This window comes from Rana temporaria, chromosome 13 (genome assembly GCF_905171775.1).
Source record: "Rana temporaria chromosome 13, aRanTem1.1, whole genome shotgun sequence".
In the NCBI taxonomy this organism is placed as follows: Eukaryota; Metazoa; Chordata; class Amphibia; order Anura; family Ranidae; genus Rana; species Rana temporaria.
In genome coordinates this window covers 32327353-32345481 of record NC_053501.1, presented here as the reverse complement: position 1 = coordinate 32345481, position 18129 = coordinate 32327353, and the positions used below count along the sequence as shown (strand labels likewise).

At 41.5% G+C, this 18129-nt stretch overlaps 1 protein-coding gene across 1 annotated transcript in view; it reads right to left on the bottom strand.

The window, feature by feature from the left end:
• LOC120921222 (coiled-coil domain-containing protein 170-like) overlaps positions 1-18129 on the bottom strand; it is a 59234-nt gene that overhangs the window by 22605 nt on the left and 18500 nt on the right. The window contains exons 4-5 of the mRNA XM_040333959.1: positions 9294-9407; positions 2703-2947 (exon numbers count right to left, since the gene is read on the bottom strand). Of these exons, the coding sequence (XP_040189893.1) occupies positions 2703-2947; positions 9294-9407 (359 nt within the window). The remainder of the gene's footprint in view (positions 1-2702; positions 2948-9293; positions 9408-18129) is intronic.

Genomic DNA, 18129 nt, shown 5'->3' with positions numbered 1-18129 from the left:
TGCAAACCAAATGGCCACAATGTCTTCATTCATCCATCCCTTCTCTTGAACTTGCACAATAATGCCAGGTGGTATGGTCTCTTTAGGATATGTTTTCTCTTAAAAATAAGCATAGGAGGCAGTTTAGTACCATCTGCACAGCATGAAAGCACAGCAGTATAGTGTGTCTTTTCATGGCCACTTGTTTTGATTGCCACTGTTTTGATTCCTTTCACATCAACAGTTCTGTTGGAAGGCACATCAAAATTGAGAGGGACCTCATCCATGTTCGCCATCTGATTTGGTTCAAAATCATATTTTTTTCGAAGTTGTATGACATAGGAGTGAAACTGTTTGATTTTATCCTCATAAACTGGTGGCATTTTCTGAGCTAACTTTGTTCGTGTTCTCATGGCCAACCCTTCTGTCACGTACCTTACATCCGAGCCCGAGAGGATGAGGGTGGCCTCTTGCATGTTTCCGGTCCAAGCACCCCTGGTGGTGGGTACAGGAAGTGCAGGGGCAATGAAAGGGTGCAGGTGCCTGCAGGTTAAAGGCTGAAGCTTGAAGACACAGGAACTTCTGCAGAGCAGATGTAGGAACTGGTCACCAGGTTTGTTTAGCAGGAACTGGACAAGGATCAATGGCAGAATCAGGAACAGGCGGAAGTCAGAAACAGGTTGGCAGCGAGGTACACAATCAGAGGGCAAAGCCGTAGTCATAAGTCCAAGACAAGGTCAGTTGAGTAGCAGAGGCAGGCAAGCAGGCAAGGAGAATCCAAGAGAATGGTCAGGGAAAGCCGGGCTTTCAGGAGCAAGGTCAGTCAGGCAAGTAGTACACAGGAACACAGGAACAAGCTGAAGACGATCCAGCACTGGTATCAGGCAGACTCTCTGTTTAAACAGGACTCGTGGAGGCATGCGCATGCGCACTAGCGCGCGTGTTTGCATGGATGCGCCTTTGCGCATGCCCGTTCTGAGTCCCGTTTGTCTCTGTCTGAGATTCTGCACATGCGCACTGGCGTTAGCTGAACGGGAATTAGCAGCTGCTGCATGGAGATGGGCGCTTGCTGGGTGAGTTTTCTGACACCTTCTCTCCTCATGAAATTGAAGCACCATTTTGCCTTTCCTGTAAAATCAACAATTTTTATTTTGCTAGCAAACATTCTTGCCTGACATTAAATAAGCTTGTTTGACACACATAAGCCACTTTGGCGCTACTCCAAAATCCAAGTCTTAAGCCTCTGCTCCAAATTTGGCCATGTTGCTGGTTTTCCTCTTAAGACCTTCTTCTTTGGCATCTTAAGGAGTTGTTCTTCCTGTGTTCTCCACTGCCTAATCATACTCTCAGTTGGGGGAGGTCCAAACTGTCTCTCTGCAGCTCTATTTCCATGCTCTTTTGCATAGCTGACTACATTCCATTTGAATTTTGCAGAATAAGACATTTGCTTACTTTTATTATTCTGTGACATCTTGGGCTCAAAATGCTCCGGTCCCTGATGCATCTGCGCACTCTCCACGTCCGACGGGATCGCATCTGTGCACTCTCTACCTCTGCCTCCACCTCCAGCTGACATCTGTAACATACGGCTCATGATTGGAGAAAGCCGTTTGACTAGCTATGACCAGCGACCACCCACGTGGCTCTCTCCCAGGCTTATTCACTGTGTATAAGACGCTGCTCGGTTTTCAGTATAACTATTTAAGGAAAAAGTAGCGTCTTATACACGGAAAAATACGGTACATTAGGAACTGTATTCCCTTCAGAATTATTTAGAACTATGTTTGATAGCTCACTTAGTAAATCAAAGAATGTGGATTTTGTGGTTTCTGTGTTCCTGTACACAATGTATACTTCTTTATTTAATATATTTAGGACAATTAACAATAAGACAATACATTTCATAGACAATATTATTTTGGAACATTTATTTATTACAGGTATTTATATAGTGCTGACAATTTGACAAATTGCCCATTTTTTAGATCGTGAAAAATGCTCTGAAGCCCACACACGATCGTTTTTAATGACATAAAAAAAAACTAAATTTTTTAGAACCCGAAAAACGGTCGTGTGTACGCGGCATTAGGCTTTAAACTTGCATATTTTTTTTTTCAATTACATAATTGCATTAACTATTGTTTGTTTTAAATCTTTTTCAGTTCAGCTTTATGTCAGGTCTTAAAATTTAAGAAATTATAATACTGAGTGTTCAAGGTCAAATATTTTTTTAAATTATCGGTTTAGACCCAGTTTTTTTGAGGCTTTCTATTTGATACCAGATATCAGCTTATTTCTGTATAGCATACGAGGGAAAGGCAGTATAATGAGTGGTGAAAGCTGTGACGTTGCAAAGTATTTTTGGATGGCATTTTTAATGTCCTTCTCCTCTGGCCTAGAACCCTTTCACCAAAAGACCAGAGAACTAATGAGTCAGTTCTAACAGAGACAAGAGGTGAGATGGAAAATTTCCATATCAGACATCCAAGCCCCTTGCACCTTCTGTAGTTTGTATAGAAGATTTCATTATCGTATTTGTTTTCTATTAAAAAGAATGCAGCAGGAAAACCGAGACTCTCATGCTTGGTTTCATCTTGGCCCCTGCACATTTGGAAGAACTAAGAACTTTTCTTGAGGAAGCCTTGCCATGTTTGCCAGAGTACCTAATCAACCTACTGACAACTAAAGGATCTGATTTTGTTTGTCTGTTAATGTATACCCACCTTACTCTATTCTCCAGTTCAGTTTTCCTTTCATTTAGCTCCTTATTCTCTCTCCTCAAAGTATATATCTCAGCATTTGCTTCAGACTTCCCGCTGGTCATATGACTCAGTTCCTTTATGTGGTCTTTCAGGGATTTGATCTTAGAAGCCTGAAGAGCATTCTTCTCCTTGAAGCCTTCTAATTCTTCTTTAAGTTCTTTCAGGAAGATGTCCTTGGAAGACAATTTATGCTTCAGATCAGATACCTAAAGAAAGTAGAATTGTACACAGTCGTCATACTGTATATTATGTAGAGCTGCACAATTAATCGTTACAAAATCGCAATCTCGATTCAACCCCCCTCACGATTCATTCATGTAAGTGCTGAGATGTTCTCTACTCAGTCAGAGCTGTCAAAAAAATTAATAAAAATAGCTGGCAAATGTTTATCAACATTGTCAGGGAGATAACTATAACCAAAGTATCTTTTAGTTCTTTTAGATCAAAGGAATGAACTTCGTTCTGTTTAACCACTTAAAGCGGAGCTCCACCCTAAAGTGGAACTCCCACTGATCGGAAACCCTCCCCCCCTCCGGTGTCACATTTGACACCTTTCAGGGGGGAGGGGGGTGCAGATACCTGTCTAAAGACAGGTATTTGCACCCACTTTCAGCCACACAGTCTCGGGCAGACTGCGGGCATGACGTCACCTCCTGTTCCCCCCCCCCCGTTGTGTTCTGGGAACACTCGGCTCCCAGTACACAGTGGGAGCCAATCGGCAGGCGTAGTGTGACTCGCATGTTAAAGGAGAAGTATAGCCAAACCTATTTTGGCTATTCTTCTCCTGTAGGTCATGGCAGTGCCGTTCGTTCTGCACTCCTGTGACCCCTTTTCAGCCAACAGTGGGCTAAAGTCCGCTGTAAGCTGATGTCACTCAGCCAGTCCAGGCTCTGGGTTGATCTCAATTTTACATCTGCTCCAAAACTGGTCAACCTGTGGCCTGGACAAAAGAACAGATTCCGCCATCCAGGCTAATAGCACGAATAGATGAATCTCCCCTGCCGGGCTACTGTATTCTGAAAGCTGACTTCACAAGCAGTCAGAATACTCAACCAAAGCCTGCATCTGTTTGGATGCATGCAGGAGCTGTTTGGCCAAAAAAAATTCAACAGACTCCTTCAACAAAAGTTGACTGAACAATTAACTTTTGTGAAACAAAACGGTGCCGCAGGGACATATACTGCTCGAATTTAGGAAAAACCAACAAGAATCTGATATTATTCAAGCAGTGTACCTTCTTGAGTAGTGAACAATGATTTAGGAGACCAGCACAATGAGGAAAAGCAATGGAGTATGGTGGAAATGAGGCCACAACAAGCACACATTTATCAGGGAGTTCAATCTGTATTAAATAGTTGTTAAATACATTAATATCCATTAAGAATTGTTTTTTTTTGTGACAGGTCGATCCCACTTACTCTGAAATTTTGCCTACTAGGACTATCCCCACTGAAAATTCCTGCACCCTACAAGAAACTGAGCCGACACGTCCTCACGGCAGCGCGTTGTCTGGTGGCATTGCATTAGAAAAGCAGCACCCCCCCCCCCCCCAAAGGCTCTATATGCCAGGATTAAAGATGTGGAACTGATGGAGAGGATGACAGCTAGAATACAAGACAGACTGGAGGCCCATGATAAGGTCTGGGAGTTGTGGCATCGCCGTGAGGACCCACTATGAACCGGTAACTACACCAGATTGATGACTTCTCACCCCCTTTTTTTTTTCTTCCCCTTTCTTCCTTCTCTTTTTTTTCTCCTTCTTCTCTCTCCTTTCTCTCCCATGAGACCCTTTGGGTCTCTTATCAGTATAGTTGTATGTTTTTCCGTTCCATTAACTTATTTAGTTCTACGAAGTATAGGCTTAGTACACACTGTGGAGTCTCTGTTTGATATCATTTGATAGGAAGGATAGTGATCCTGATTTTGTTGAACGCGAAAGCTGCAACCTTGTTACTTGAACTATGCGTGTAATGTCTTACATGTATATCTGTTAAAAATCTATAAATAAAACTGTTATTGAAAAAAAAAAATGTTTATTTGGCCATATAACTAGACATGAGATGTGTGATCCATTTCATTACAAAACTAAATTCAGATGAAATTTTCGTTATTCGGAGATTCGGATGTATCCGAATCACAATAACGAATTTCAATGAATCCGATTTTTTTTTTACCGAAAACAACAAATTAATTTGTATTTATTCCTTTCATTTGTTTGCCACTTCAGATGGTTTTGTAAGTTCAATAATATGTTGCAAAACATCAAAGTCACAAACAAGCCGCATTGAAGTCACAAGCAAGTCAATGCACTGGAAACATAATAAGGAATGAGGAATAAGGAAAACATAAGGAATTAATCAGAATCTTTCTAAATAACTTAAAAACAAAAATACAAATAAATTCGGAACAAACATACAAAACAAGCTCCAAAAATGAATCAAAACGAATATAACTAAATTAAATGATTGACTTAACAAATTAATCCAAAAATAAACACATTTTTCACATCTCTAGATATAATCCTTTCTATTTTCTTATGGCTTTTACAGCAAAACACAGCTGTGGCTTCTGGCATGCACACATTTTACAGCTTCTTTACTGATCCAAGTTATAGAAACCAACAAAATCTTATTACCTGCAAAAGATTAATTTAATAAAAAAGAACTTGTTGAGTGAAAAGGGAGATGAGATAGAACAATCTTAGATCACTGCCAAATGTTACATTGTTGATTTGGGTGGGGGTGGGCTTACAGAGCCCATTACATGATGAAAGGAAGTAAAGATGACACATTGCTCTCACTTGACATAGTAGAAGAGGCTCTGTTTTGGAACTAGTGGAAGGTCAGGTACATTGTGTAGCTGGAAATTGCTCCTATTATAAGCAGCACTATCCCAGTTGGATAACAAACTCTGCATATAATCCAAGGCCATGTCCCTGAGCCTCACCTGACCATGCCAATTTCAGTGACTAAATTGATTGTTGTTAAAATTAATAGAGAGATATGGAGGGCAACATTTCTGTCCCTCTTCCAACATGCTAGTTGCCTGGCTCCAGTAAATTTAAGTTTTAGGCTAAGAAAAAGCATTCTCAAAATTCTATGTATTTTCTTACATGTGTAGCAGCCTAGTTTAGAGCCGGCTGCTAGGCACATTTATTGGCTCCTCTGTAAGCAGAGGAACAGAGGTTGATTGTTTTGGGTTTTTCTGTATCTCACATGCTTCTGTTTTGCTACTTGCCCATGGCATCTGTATATTTTTAAAAGTATAGTGGGAATGAGGGCAAGCAGCTTGAATATTTATGGCTCTCCAGCCAATCCCTGGGGAGGCGTTATCAGTAGGTGGAGGGAGAGCCCATAAAGGTTTTGAGGCCCTGCAGCCAAGGGGCAGAATTCCAGGGTCCAGCCTTAGCCTTCTGGAAGAGACTCCTGTGTTGGGGGCTCTGCTCCCAGTGGGGAGAGAGAAAGAGTGGGAGAGAGGGTGAGTGAGAGAAGCTTGTGGATTCCTTTTGGAGACATCAAGGTCCCAGCTAGATTTAGCTGGTTGCCTACCAAAGAGAGCATGGACCAGAGTCAGGATGGAGCCAAGAAAGCAGGTGTGAGGTAACTCCACTATTCTGCGACTGAGTGAGTACTTAACGCCGCTACACAGTGGAGAAGTGTCTGTAGGATGTTTTACCTTACAACCTAATGCAGTGCAGCCAAGAGTTGAGCAAGACAACCAGGAGTGTGCTATACTGCCTAAGTGTGTCCAGTGCAGCCAGGAGCTATGCAATACAGCCAGGAGTTGTGCAAGTCATCAAAGAGACAGTATAGTGCAGCCTGGGGTTGAGCAATACAGACAGTAATTTGTACAGAGCAGACAGAAACCTAGCAGTCCTCAAGTTCTACAGTTCGGGGTATCCCATGCTTCCCATCCTGGGTCTATGTCTTGCTGGCTGAGGAAGTCTGTCTGACAATTTTCTATGCTTAAGATGTACATGGTGGACAAAGCTTGACCTCAAAGTTCTGCCCAGGATGGGACTGGATCTACCTTTCTTGCCACAACAAGACTTCTGGTTCCTGTCTGATGGTTGATATACGCTACTGCCATGGTGTTTTCTGACTGGATCAAGATCAAATGACCTTCCAGTAGGATAGTTCAATGCTGAAGAGAAAGACAAAAATTGCCTGAAGTTCCAGCATGTTGACTGAGTGACGAGATTCTGCTGACAACCAAGTGCCCTGCACAGACAGGGTGCCCAGGAATCGTATCCAGCCTGACAGGCTGGCATCCATCTTGAGGATACTCCAGTAGGTGGTAAGGAAAGGCTTCCCCAACTTCAGAGCCAGATTTATGAGCCACCAACCCAGGGACAGTTTGGTCCTCAATGCCAAACAAACAGGTCAGTCCAGAAATCTGATTGACATTCCACATTGACAGAATTTTGCATTATAAAGGTCTTGAGTGAAACTTCGCAAACGGGACTGCCTCAAAGGAGGCTATCATCAGGCCCATAACTCTTGTGCAAAATAGGAGAACTGGACGACTCCTGTACTTAACAGCTTGAATCTGAGAAAAGAGAATTTTCTCCTGTGTAAGAAGCACTCTGGCCTCAGCCATTTCCAGGACTAGACTCAGATACTGCAAACAAGGAGTTGTTCCAGTGAAAAGTCCTTAAGGTTCAGGATCCACCAGCTGTAATATCTGTACAGTCATAGTCATGTTTTAAAATGGAAAAGTGAGGGCTAGATTCAGGAACGAGATACGACGGGGTATCTCCAGATACGCCGTCGTATCTCTGAGTTGCGGCGTCGTATCTATGCGCCTGATTCTTCGAATCAGTTACGCATAGATTTGACTAAGATCCGACCGGCGTAAGTTTCTTACGCCGTCGTATCTTAGTTGCAATTTTATGCTGGCCGCTAGGTGGCGTTTCCGTCGATTTACACAAGGAATATGCTAATTAGGTCGATACGGGCATCCTAAAAACAGATATGTTGCTTAATAAAGGGGTATCATTGTTTTAACCAGTTGCTTCCATGATGACAGGGTGGGGGGATTGGCTGACTTCCACTTTAGAGGGATACTTATTAGGGTGTGTGTTGCTTTAGCAAATGCCAGTTGTTCCACTAGGCCAAGGAGGCAGACACTAATTGTCAGAGGAATAGGAATGGTGGTTAAACCATGAATAAACTGAGTTACCTCCCGCCAATAGTATGGGTAAAAAAATTTTAAGCATTTTTTAAATAGTATCAGTGTTAGGCCGCGTACACGCGGTCGGTCCATCCGATGAGAACGGTCCGAAGGACCGTTCTCATCGGTTAACCGATGAAGCTGACTGATGGTCTGATGTGCCTACACACCATCAGTTAAAAAAACGATCGAGTCCAACGCGGTCACGTAAAACACAATGTGCAGAGAAAAATGAAGTTAAATGCTTCCAAGCATGCGTCGACTTGATTCTGAGCATGCGCAAGTTTTTAACCGATGCTTTTGCATACTAACCATCGGTTTTGACCTATCGGTTAGGCGTCCATCGGTTAAATTTTAAAGCAAGTTCTAAAAATTTGGACCGAAGGATAACTGACCGATGGGGCCCACACACGATCGGTTTGGACCAATGAAAAGGTCCTTCAGTCCGTTTCATCGGTTTGGACCGACCGTGTGTACGCGGCCTTAGTGTGTTTTAGGTAGGATTTGAGCTTTGGGGTGCACACCCTAATGTAATAGGCTGCACAAACCTATGACTAACAGATTTGGATATGCTACACAAATTGGAGCCAAACTCCAGTTAATACAGTTTTTTTTTTCATTTTGGGATAAAGGTCTGAAGACTCTTTCACACGGTCGCCTCCATGAAGCAGAATCCTCTTGTTCAGTGGGGGGATCTCTCCGCTGATCCCCACTGAGCAGACGGATGACAGGTCCATGTCCAATCCACTATGCAGAGCGGACAAGGACACAGTCCAGCTCTCCTCTATAGGGCAATCGGATGGAAACGGACTGCTTGTCAGTTTCCATCCAATCCTCTGGACAGATGGGGAATAGGGCCACCATCTGTTTTTGGTGGACAGGATCGGATCCGATGGCGGCTGGTGTTCGCTGACATCCGTCGCTCCATAGAAAAGACTGGAGGGTTTGAAAAACAAACAGGTGGACCTGATCGGACAGCCCGTGTGAAAGGGGCCTTACATAAATAAAAAAAGCTGATCATTTAGGCACCCCTGTCAGTGTTCAATGGTTTGTCTCCGCCCTCTCTTACATCCCTGGGACAGCTTGTTCTGTTGAAAAACAACAGACTTCCTAGATAGATCACCAGCGGAAAATAAAACAAGGACAGTTTTAATAAGTAAACAAATGCAGCCACCGCATCTAAAATAAGCCACAATATACTGTATTAAATGTTTGCTTTTGGGTTTAATACTGCTTTAAAGCTTATAAGAAGATAAAGAAGCTGGCATATTACTATATTTATTACATCTAACTCCACAAAAATCTCCAATATCTTTCTGGGATGCAACAAATCATTTAACATGTATTGCTTGCTCTCAGTGATACCTGTATGGACCTCACCTCAGTCAGCAAGCTTGTATTCCTCACCAGCAATGCAGCATGTTCACTCTGTGCAGCTTCAGCCATAATCTTGTAATTCACAAATTGGTCTTTAACCCCGGAATTATAAGAAGTCTGAAAGAAAAAATAGTTTTCAACTAAAGTTTTTATTTAGTACATAGAAGCTTGGTCAAATAACTATTAAAGAGAAAACAGCATGGCGGCGGGGAACGAGGAGCACCTCGGGGGCTTCGATTTCAGGTAAGTGCCACATAATGAGCTAGTATGCCTTTCTCTTGCAGGATTTGTTTTTTTCCTGTGTTTTTTTTTTTTGGGGGTTACTTCCTCTTTAACTTCTTTATGTCTAAGGGTAAAAAAAATCTTAATGCCTAAGCACGATTTTGACATGTGTTAGTAAAACCGTACATATCACAACAACTTTGTGTATCCAGGTGGAATGATTACATCTTGTTTTTTTTCGGACAAATTGGGCTTTCATTTGGTAGTAAATGGTTATGGATATCTCCTGATTTTTTTTTTATTATCAAAGGAAAACCTTGATCTAGGTAATTTCTTTTATAATATTTTTCACACACTTTTTTCCCTCTCTGCAAGGAAAGAGAAAGATACATTTTTTTTAAGTTTCAATGTTTTTATTGAAGAATTTTTCATATCAAAAAGAGAAAAAGGAAGAAAAAATTATTAAGAAATGTAATACAGTACAAACAATAAGTGAGGATTACAAATTATAATACTGTATAATCAGAACAATATATATATATATAGTTGAATTATAGCGTACACATATTGCTAAAGAGTAAGATATAAGATATAATAATCGAAATAACAACAATCAAATAATAAAAACATAGGGAAGCGTCACAATTAAGATATCATATATAATATATCAAAAAAATAATAATAATAAAAAAAAAAGAAACCCCACCAGGGAAAGGAGGATAATTGTTGTTATAAATAAGACAATATCAATAAAGATACATTTTATCTTTCCTCTCCATTCATAGAGAGAGAAAAACACAGGGGCAGGGTTCACAGTGACTGATCACTGTGGCAGCCAATCAGAGGCATCCATAGCGTTTAGGTTACCCAGAGTTGGGAGATCCGGTTCCCGATCGTTAGCATGGGGCCCGGGGCTCTCGGTGAGACCCTGGTCTCGGTGCTCGGAGCGCACTGTGTGGCACTCTGCACCACATACATACGGCCTCACAGAAAAAAAGTCCAGTACAGTAGGGCTGCATATATGTCTTCTCTTTGGTGTCACAGGAGTACCCTTATCTTTGTCCTCCTGTGACCCAGAGTCAGCTGATAGCAAGCTATTGTCCACTATCAGCTAAAGGGGCACAGTCACGCCGGACTTGGGAAAGATCATGACAATATTATCAGGATTCATCCGTCTTGTCTGATTGACAGCTGGCACCACCTTTCAGCACGCAGCTAGGAGCCAAAGCCAGCTCTGCCTGCCACCACCTGAGCCTGACACTCCAGTGAGTACTGGAGGAACAGAATGGAAAGTGGTGACTGAGGCCTCGTACACACGATAGATTAAACAGAGGACAACGGTCTGATGGACCGTTTTCATCGGTCAAAACCGATCGTGTGTGGGCCCCATAGGTTATTTAACCATCGGTTAAAAAAAAGCCAACTTGCTTTAAATTTAACCGATGGATTCCTAACCGATGGGAAAAAAACGATCGTTAGTAGGCACAACCATTGGTTAAAAATCCACGCATGCTCAGAATCAAGTCGACGCATGCTTGGAAGCATTGAACTTTGTTTTTTTTAGCACGTCGTTGTGTTTTACGTCACCGCGTTCTGACACGATAGTTTTTTTAACCGATGGTGTGTAGGCGCAACGGACCATCAGTCAGCTTCATCGGTTAACCAATGAAAACGGACCGTTCTCATCGGAGGGACTGACCTGTCTGCTGACCTGCCTTTTGTGGACTGCTTATTTGATCGCCTTCCATCTGTGGCACCTGCTGATCATCTCCGCCTGACGCTGTGAGAGTGCGACGAGCGGGGGAGGAGCCAGCGATCACCTGACCATCCAGGAAGTACTTACCTCTGGTTAATGGAGAATTGAAGCCATAATATCTTGGTCCTAAAGGCCGATAGGTAAATAATACAAGGATGAGAAGTAACTAATGTAATTTTTAAATAGATCTCAATCAGCGGGACTTAATTCACTTGATTCTATTTTATGTTAGATTGAAGGTTTTATATTGGATATTTTAAAGTTGTGCCTGTTGGTATTTTTATCATTTGACTATTTAATTGTGTGTTATAAGGTGTAAACTTTTGTGATATGGCACAAGACAGAGTGTTAGCTGTATCATTAATATGTTACTCTTTTGAATATTTAACAAGTTTAAATAAGTGCTATTCCTTAAACGATCGCACTAAGGTAAAAATTATAAAATACAATATTATGCGTAGTTCTATAAGGAATAATGGTGATTACGGGTCGGAACATACATATCCTGACCCAGTAATACAGGACAAAAGGATACCCCAGGATACATCAGGAAAAAAGACGGAGATTTTAAAGGCAGGTCTCATAAATGTCCGCTCAGCTATAAAAAATGCAGCGGCCATTTATGATTTAATAGTTGAGCAAAAATTGGACCTACTTGCCATGACGGAGACGTGGTTTTCGGCTGCTTCTCCCCCACGGCTGGATGAATTAGTTCCAGGGGGATATAAAATAGTGAAGTGTGATCGCCAGTTTAAAAGGGGAGGAGGTATAGCCCTTATTTTTAGAGCGATATTTGATTTTGAGGTCGTGAACTGCACAGAAATTTATACTTCACTAGAAAGCCTAGTTTTAAGGTGGAAGAAAAGTCCGGAAGAGACCGTTGGCTTTATTATCATATATCATCCTCCGAGTACGAATGCAATTGCCTTAAAGGATATTACAGAATTGTTATCAGCCTCAGTGTTGCAGTTTCCCAAGTCTTTAATTGTGGGAGACTTCAATATGTGGGCAGATGATATTAGCAATACAGAAGTTCAGCAACTTCTTTGTTATGCTAATAGCCTGGGTTATACAGAGGAAGTGAGTAAACCCACCCATAGGGCTGGGCACACTTTGGATTGGATACTACATAATGGCTGTGTAACCGGGACGGACCCACCGCTAGAGGTGGCTTGGAGTGACCATTTCTTTATAGGCTTTAAAATAGTGGGTAATGTAAAGAAAAAACCCCCTCATATACCTAATAGAGTTGTTAAACCATCGCTTACACGCAATTACTCAAATGTGTCCGCAGATGCTTTCTCTAGAATATTTCTAGAGAATGCAGATATCGGGGTATTTAAAAAAATACATACCGTTGAGGATAAAATAGAAGCATTTAATTCAACAATAATAAAAACTTTAGATCTTTTGGCCCCAAAAAAACAGAGTCAAAATATAAGATCCCCAACAAATAATCCGCTCTGGTTTAATCAAAATACTCGCATGTTAAAATGGAGTTGCAGAGCGTTAGAAAAAACATGGAGGAAAGACCCTAATTCCTGTACTAGAGAGGCATATAGAGCGGCGTTGAAAATATATAAAGCTGAAATAAAAAAAGCAAAAAGAACTTATTTAACGGAGAAAATTAGGTTGGCGGAAAACAAGGCCGCAGAATTATTTAAAGTCACCAACACTCTTGCAAATCCAATTTGTTTAGATACCAAGGAAGAACTCTCTCCAGAATTAAGTGAGAAATTAGCAGAGTATTTTAAGCAAAAAATAATAGACATAAGAAATAATATACATGACTCTTGTTACACAGAAAGTTTTCCTGTATATAAAGGGGTACGTTTTACCTGTTTTTCGGCGGTAACTAGTGTAGAGATACTGACTATTCTCAAATCACTTAGAGCTTCGTCGTCAGCGCTTGACCCCTGCATTGCGCAGCTGGTGAAGGACTCGGCTGTTACCTTGGCACCATTTATAGCAGACATTATTAATATGTCCTTCGCTATTGGAACAGTGCCAAGTATTTTGAAGCAGGCGGTTATAATCCCCTTGTTGAAGAAGGCTAACGTGCCACGGTCCGATCTATTAATAACCGACCTATTTCGACCTTGCCTTTCCTAGCTAAAATAATGGAGAGAGCTGTTGTGTGGCAACTTCAACCGCACTTGGAGTCCAATGATATTTTTGATGAATATCAGTCTGGATTCCGCCCTGGTAGAGGCACAGAGACCACCCTGATTAAAGTTAAGGATGACTGCCTATGGGCCATGGACAGCGATGAGGCTTCAGCATTAATATTGCTGGATCTGTCGGCTGCATTTGATACTGTAGATCATGCCAGACTTTTGGAAAGGCTGGTGTCTGTGGCCGGGTTTGAGGACATGGCATTGACATGGATGGCCTCATTCCTGCAGAATAGAACTCAGAGGGTAAGACTAGGGACATATTATTCATCTAATAGCTCCTTGTCCTGCGGGGTTCCTCAGGGTTCTGCGCTATCGCCGATATTATTTAATATCTACATAAGGCCACTACTATATATTATTCGGCGCCATAATCTTAGCTTTCATGTTTATGCAGATGATACGCAAATCTATTTTAGGCTACCTAAAAATGAGGAAGTTCAGGTAGATTTGGCATCCTGCCTGGAGGAAATACAGTCCTGGATGGGAGCCAATTATTTAAAACTTAATGGCTCCAAAACAGAATGTATTATTATCAGTAATCAGAGCAAAATCAGTGTGACTGATTTTCCGTCTTGGCCGGTTTCGTTTATGCCATCCCCGACCCGGGCTACCCAAGTTCGGAACTTGGGAATCATTGTGGATTCCAAATTGTCATTGAAGGCGCAGGTAAATCAGGTGGTAAGCGCATGTTACTACCAACTGAAACTCCTGCGCTCTACATTGCATTTCATTGACGAGGTGGATAAAGTCCAAGTGATCAATGCTTTTATTGGTAGTCGGCTGGACTATTGTAACGCGTTATACATGGGGTGTCCAAAAACCCTTCTGCATAAGCTTCAACTGATTCAAAATGCTGCAGCAAGGTTATTAACGGGTGTGGGTCGTCGGGACCATATTACACCTTCTCTGAAAGCCCTGCATTGGCTACCGGTGGCTGAGCGGGTCTTGTTCAAAGTGGGTTGTATCGTCCATAAAGCCATCCATAAGATAGGCCCAGGGTATCTGCAAGAAAAATTTACCTGTTACGTTCCCAACAGATCACTGAGATCTGCTGATCAGGCAAATCTGACTGTCCCTAAATTTAGAAGAACTAAATGTGGAGGGAGGACGTTGGATGCGCAGGGCTCAATATTCTGGAATTCTCTACCTCTATATATAAGACGTGAGAAGGATTTACTAAAATTCAGGAAATTTTTAAAAACGTTCCTATTTGTTCAAGTGTATGGCCCTAATTAGGGTAAGATATTAGTATTGGTATGGTATTTTAGCTTTTTTAAATGTTATTATGTATTTTATATTGTTATCTTATAGTATGAGAGATGTGTTCTGTATTTTTTCATATGTTGGTTCTATGAGCGCATCGAGGCCTGCTGGTAATGACTGCGCTCTCAATAAGCATTTTAAATAAATAAATAAAATAAATCATGTGTACGAGGCTTGACAGTCAATCAGTCATTATGTGATCATTTAATTCTTGGTCTTAGAGCTGGCAGGGGACAGCTGCAGTGTCACAGCATGGAAGCAAGTATGTTCAGTATGTTTTCTTTTTATAATCTGCTTTAAAAGCCTGATGCTCCTGTTCCTTTGCCAAAAATGGCTTCTAATTACCTGCATTATTAGACATTTTTAACTACAATAGGAGGGAAGTGCTTGCATTCCCAGAAACATCTTGTTCCTCTCCTGGTAGAGAGGTTTCATAATAGAGGAAGAGGACGATATTAAACTGTATGGATATATTGCATGGGGGATAATACAGTAAAAGCACAGTTGTGTGGTGTGTGGCAGTACCATTCACTGTGGCATACTGTGTACTGAGATGCACTGTACTGCCTGGCATAAAAGTTTCCAGTCCATTCATTTGTCTGCTGAAGTGATACATACAGTAATACATTAACGCTTCACAATGGACTGACAAGTTTTAGAATGGGATTAAAATGTTTTTCTAATGTATACATAACAGGAGCAAACAGTGGTTGCATTATAATAGTTAGAGTTTACTTTAACCTCATAAGCTTTGGAAGGTTTTACCCCCTTTATGACCAGGCCATTTTTTGCTATTTGGCACTGTGCGCCTTTAACCACTTAAGGACCGCCTAACGCCAATATACGTCGGCAGAATGGCACGGCTGGGCACAGGCACGTACCTGTATGTCGCCTTAAACCACTTGACCACCAGGCACATAAACCCACTTAATAACCAGACCAATTTTCAGCTTTCGGTGCTCTCACAATTTGAATGACAATTACTTAGTCATACAACACTGTACCCAAATGAAATTTACGTCCTTTTTTTCACACAAATAGAGCTTTCTTTTGGTGGTATTTTATTTTTTGCGCTATAAGAGAAAAAAGACTGAAAATTCTGTAAACAAAATGAAGTTTTCTTTGTTTTCCTCAGTTTAGGCCGATACGTATTCTTCTACTTATTTTTGGTAAAAAAAAAATCGCAATAAGCGTTTATTGATTGGTTTGCGCAAAAGTTATAGCGTTTACAAAATAGGGGATAGTTTTATGGCATTTTTTTAATAATTTATTTTTTTACTAGTAATGGCGGCGGACACATCGGACACTTTTGACACATTTTTGGCAAATTTAGTATTTTTTCTTCATTCTTTTGCATAAATGTGAAAGATGAAGTTACGCTGAGTAAATAGATACCCAACATGTCACCCTTTAAAATTGCACACGCTCGTGGAATGGCGCCAAACTTCGCTACTTAAAAATCCCCATAGGCGACGTTGCATGGTATTGTGGGGTATTGCAGAGTAGTGTGGGGTATTGCAGAATAGTGTGGGGTATTGTAGAGTAGTGTGGGGTATTGCAGAGTATTGCACAGTCTCATGCCCCGTACACACCATCACTTTATGTGATGAAAAAAAATGACGTTTTTAAAAACGTCACTTTAATTGACCGTGTGTGGGGGAAAACGTCGTTTTATGTCTTCTAAAAAACGACCAAAAAAAATTGAAGCATGCTTCAATTTTATGTGTCGTTTTTCAAAACGTCAACTTTTACTTCACAGAAATTGACCGTGTGTAGTAAAAAACGTTGTTTAAAACAACGTTTTTTTCACCCGCGCATGCCCAGAAGCTACTTATGAAGCGAGCTTCAATGGAAAAAGTGGTGAGAACGTAACCTCGCTTTGCTAGAACATTGTGAGAAAAACGATGGTGTGTAGGTAACTTCGTCTTTGAAAATTGAAGTTTCAAAAACGTCATTTTTTACTTCACAGAAAATGTCGTTTTTTTTCATCACATAAAGTGATGGTGTGTACGGGGCATCAGTATGGGGCAGGGATGGCTGAGCAGGGATGGATGGCCAGATCTGTGACTGCAGTTGTCACAGATCCAGCCCACAGCACTCGTGCTGCATCCGCTCTCCCCCCCCCCCCCCCTCTCCTCTCACACTGTACTGTTCGGTACAGAGAGGGGAGGGAGGAACCAGCATCATCACATGACGTCGGCAGAATGGCACAGGCAGGCAAATGGGCGTACCTGTACGTCCCTTTGAATTTGCCGCCCAGCGAGCGTGCGTGACGTGTGAGTGCGCCTGCGGGTCCCGGGAACCCTATGTTCCCGGGCGGCCCGCGATTGTGGTCAGGAAAGGAAGAACGGGGAGATGCCAATGTAAACACAGCATTTCCTTGTTCTTCCTAGTGACAGGACAGTGATCTCCGCTCCCTGTGATCGGGAGCAGAGATCACTGACGTGTCACTTGTAGCCACACCCCCTCACAGTTAGAATCACTCCCTAGGACACACTTAACCCCTTCAGCACCCCCTAGAGATTAACCCCTTCCCTGCCAGTGTCATTTTCACAGTAATCAGTGCATTTTTATAGCACTGATCGCTGTATAAATGACAATGGTAGCAAAAATTTGTCAAAAGTGTCCGATGTGTCCGCCATAAAGTCGCAGTCACGATAAAAATCGCAGATCGCCACCATTACTAGTAAAACATTTTGTAGACGCTATAACTTTTGCGAAAACCGATCAATATATGCTTAATGCGTTTTTTTTTACCAGAAATATGTAGAAGAATACATATCGGCCTAAACTGAGGATTTTTTTTTTTTTTTGAATTGTGATATTTATTATAGCAAAAAGTAAAGGATATTTTTAAAAATTGTCGGCCTTCTTTTTGTTTATAGCACAAAAAATAAAAACCGCAGAGATGATCAAATACCACCAACATAAAGCTCTATTTGTGGGAAAAAATGGCGTCAATTTTGTTTGGGTACAACATCGCACAACCGCGCAATTGTCAGTTAAAGCGACGCAGAATCGAAAAAAGTGGCCTGGCCATTTGGCAGCCAAACAGTCTGGGCTGAAGTGGTTAATAATTTCCGTACAAATTACTTAGCACCAAAAAAATATTTTGGTTCTGTATAAAAAGGGCACTACTGGAAGGTGGGTAGGGGGTGGACTAACTGCCCTCCTCCATGTGGCTAACAGTTGGATAATACTAGCAGAGTGATTTAGCATGTGAGAAGACCATTTAGCAAAGTAAAAAAAAGTACAGAACAGACTTCAGAATAGGATGAAGCATATTTTTCACCTCAATAAATAGAAAAAAACATTCTCCTTGGGTACACTGAATAATTCCCAAAAGAGGCCTACACAGAGTTCCACTGAAAAATACATAACTCATCATAGCGGCTTTGGGTAGATCCCTAACACTCAACAG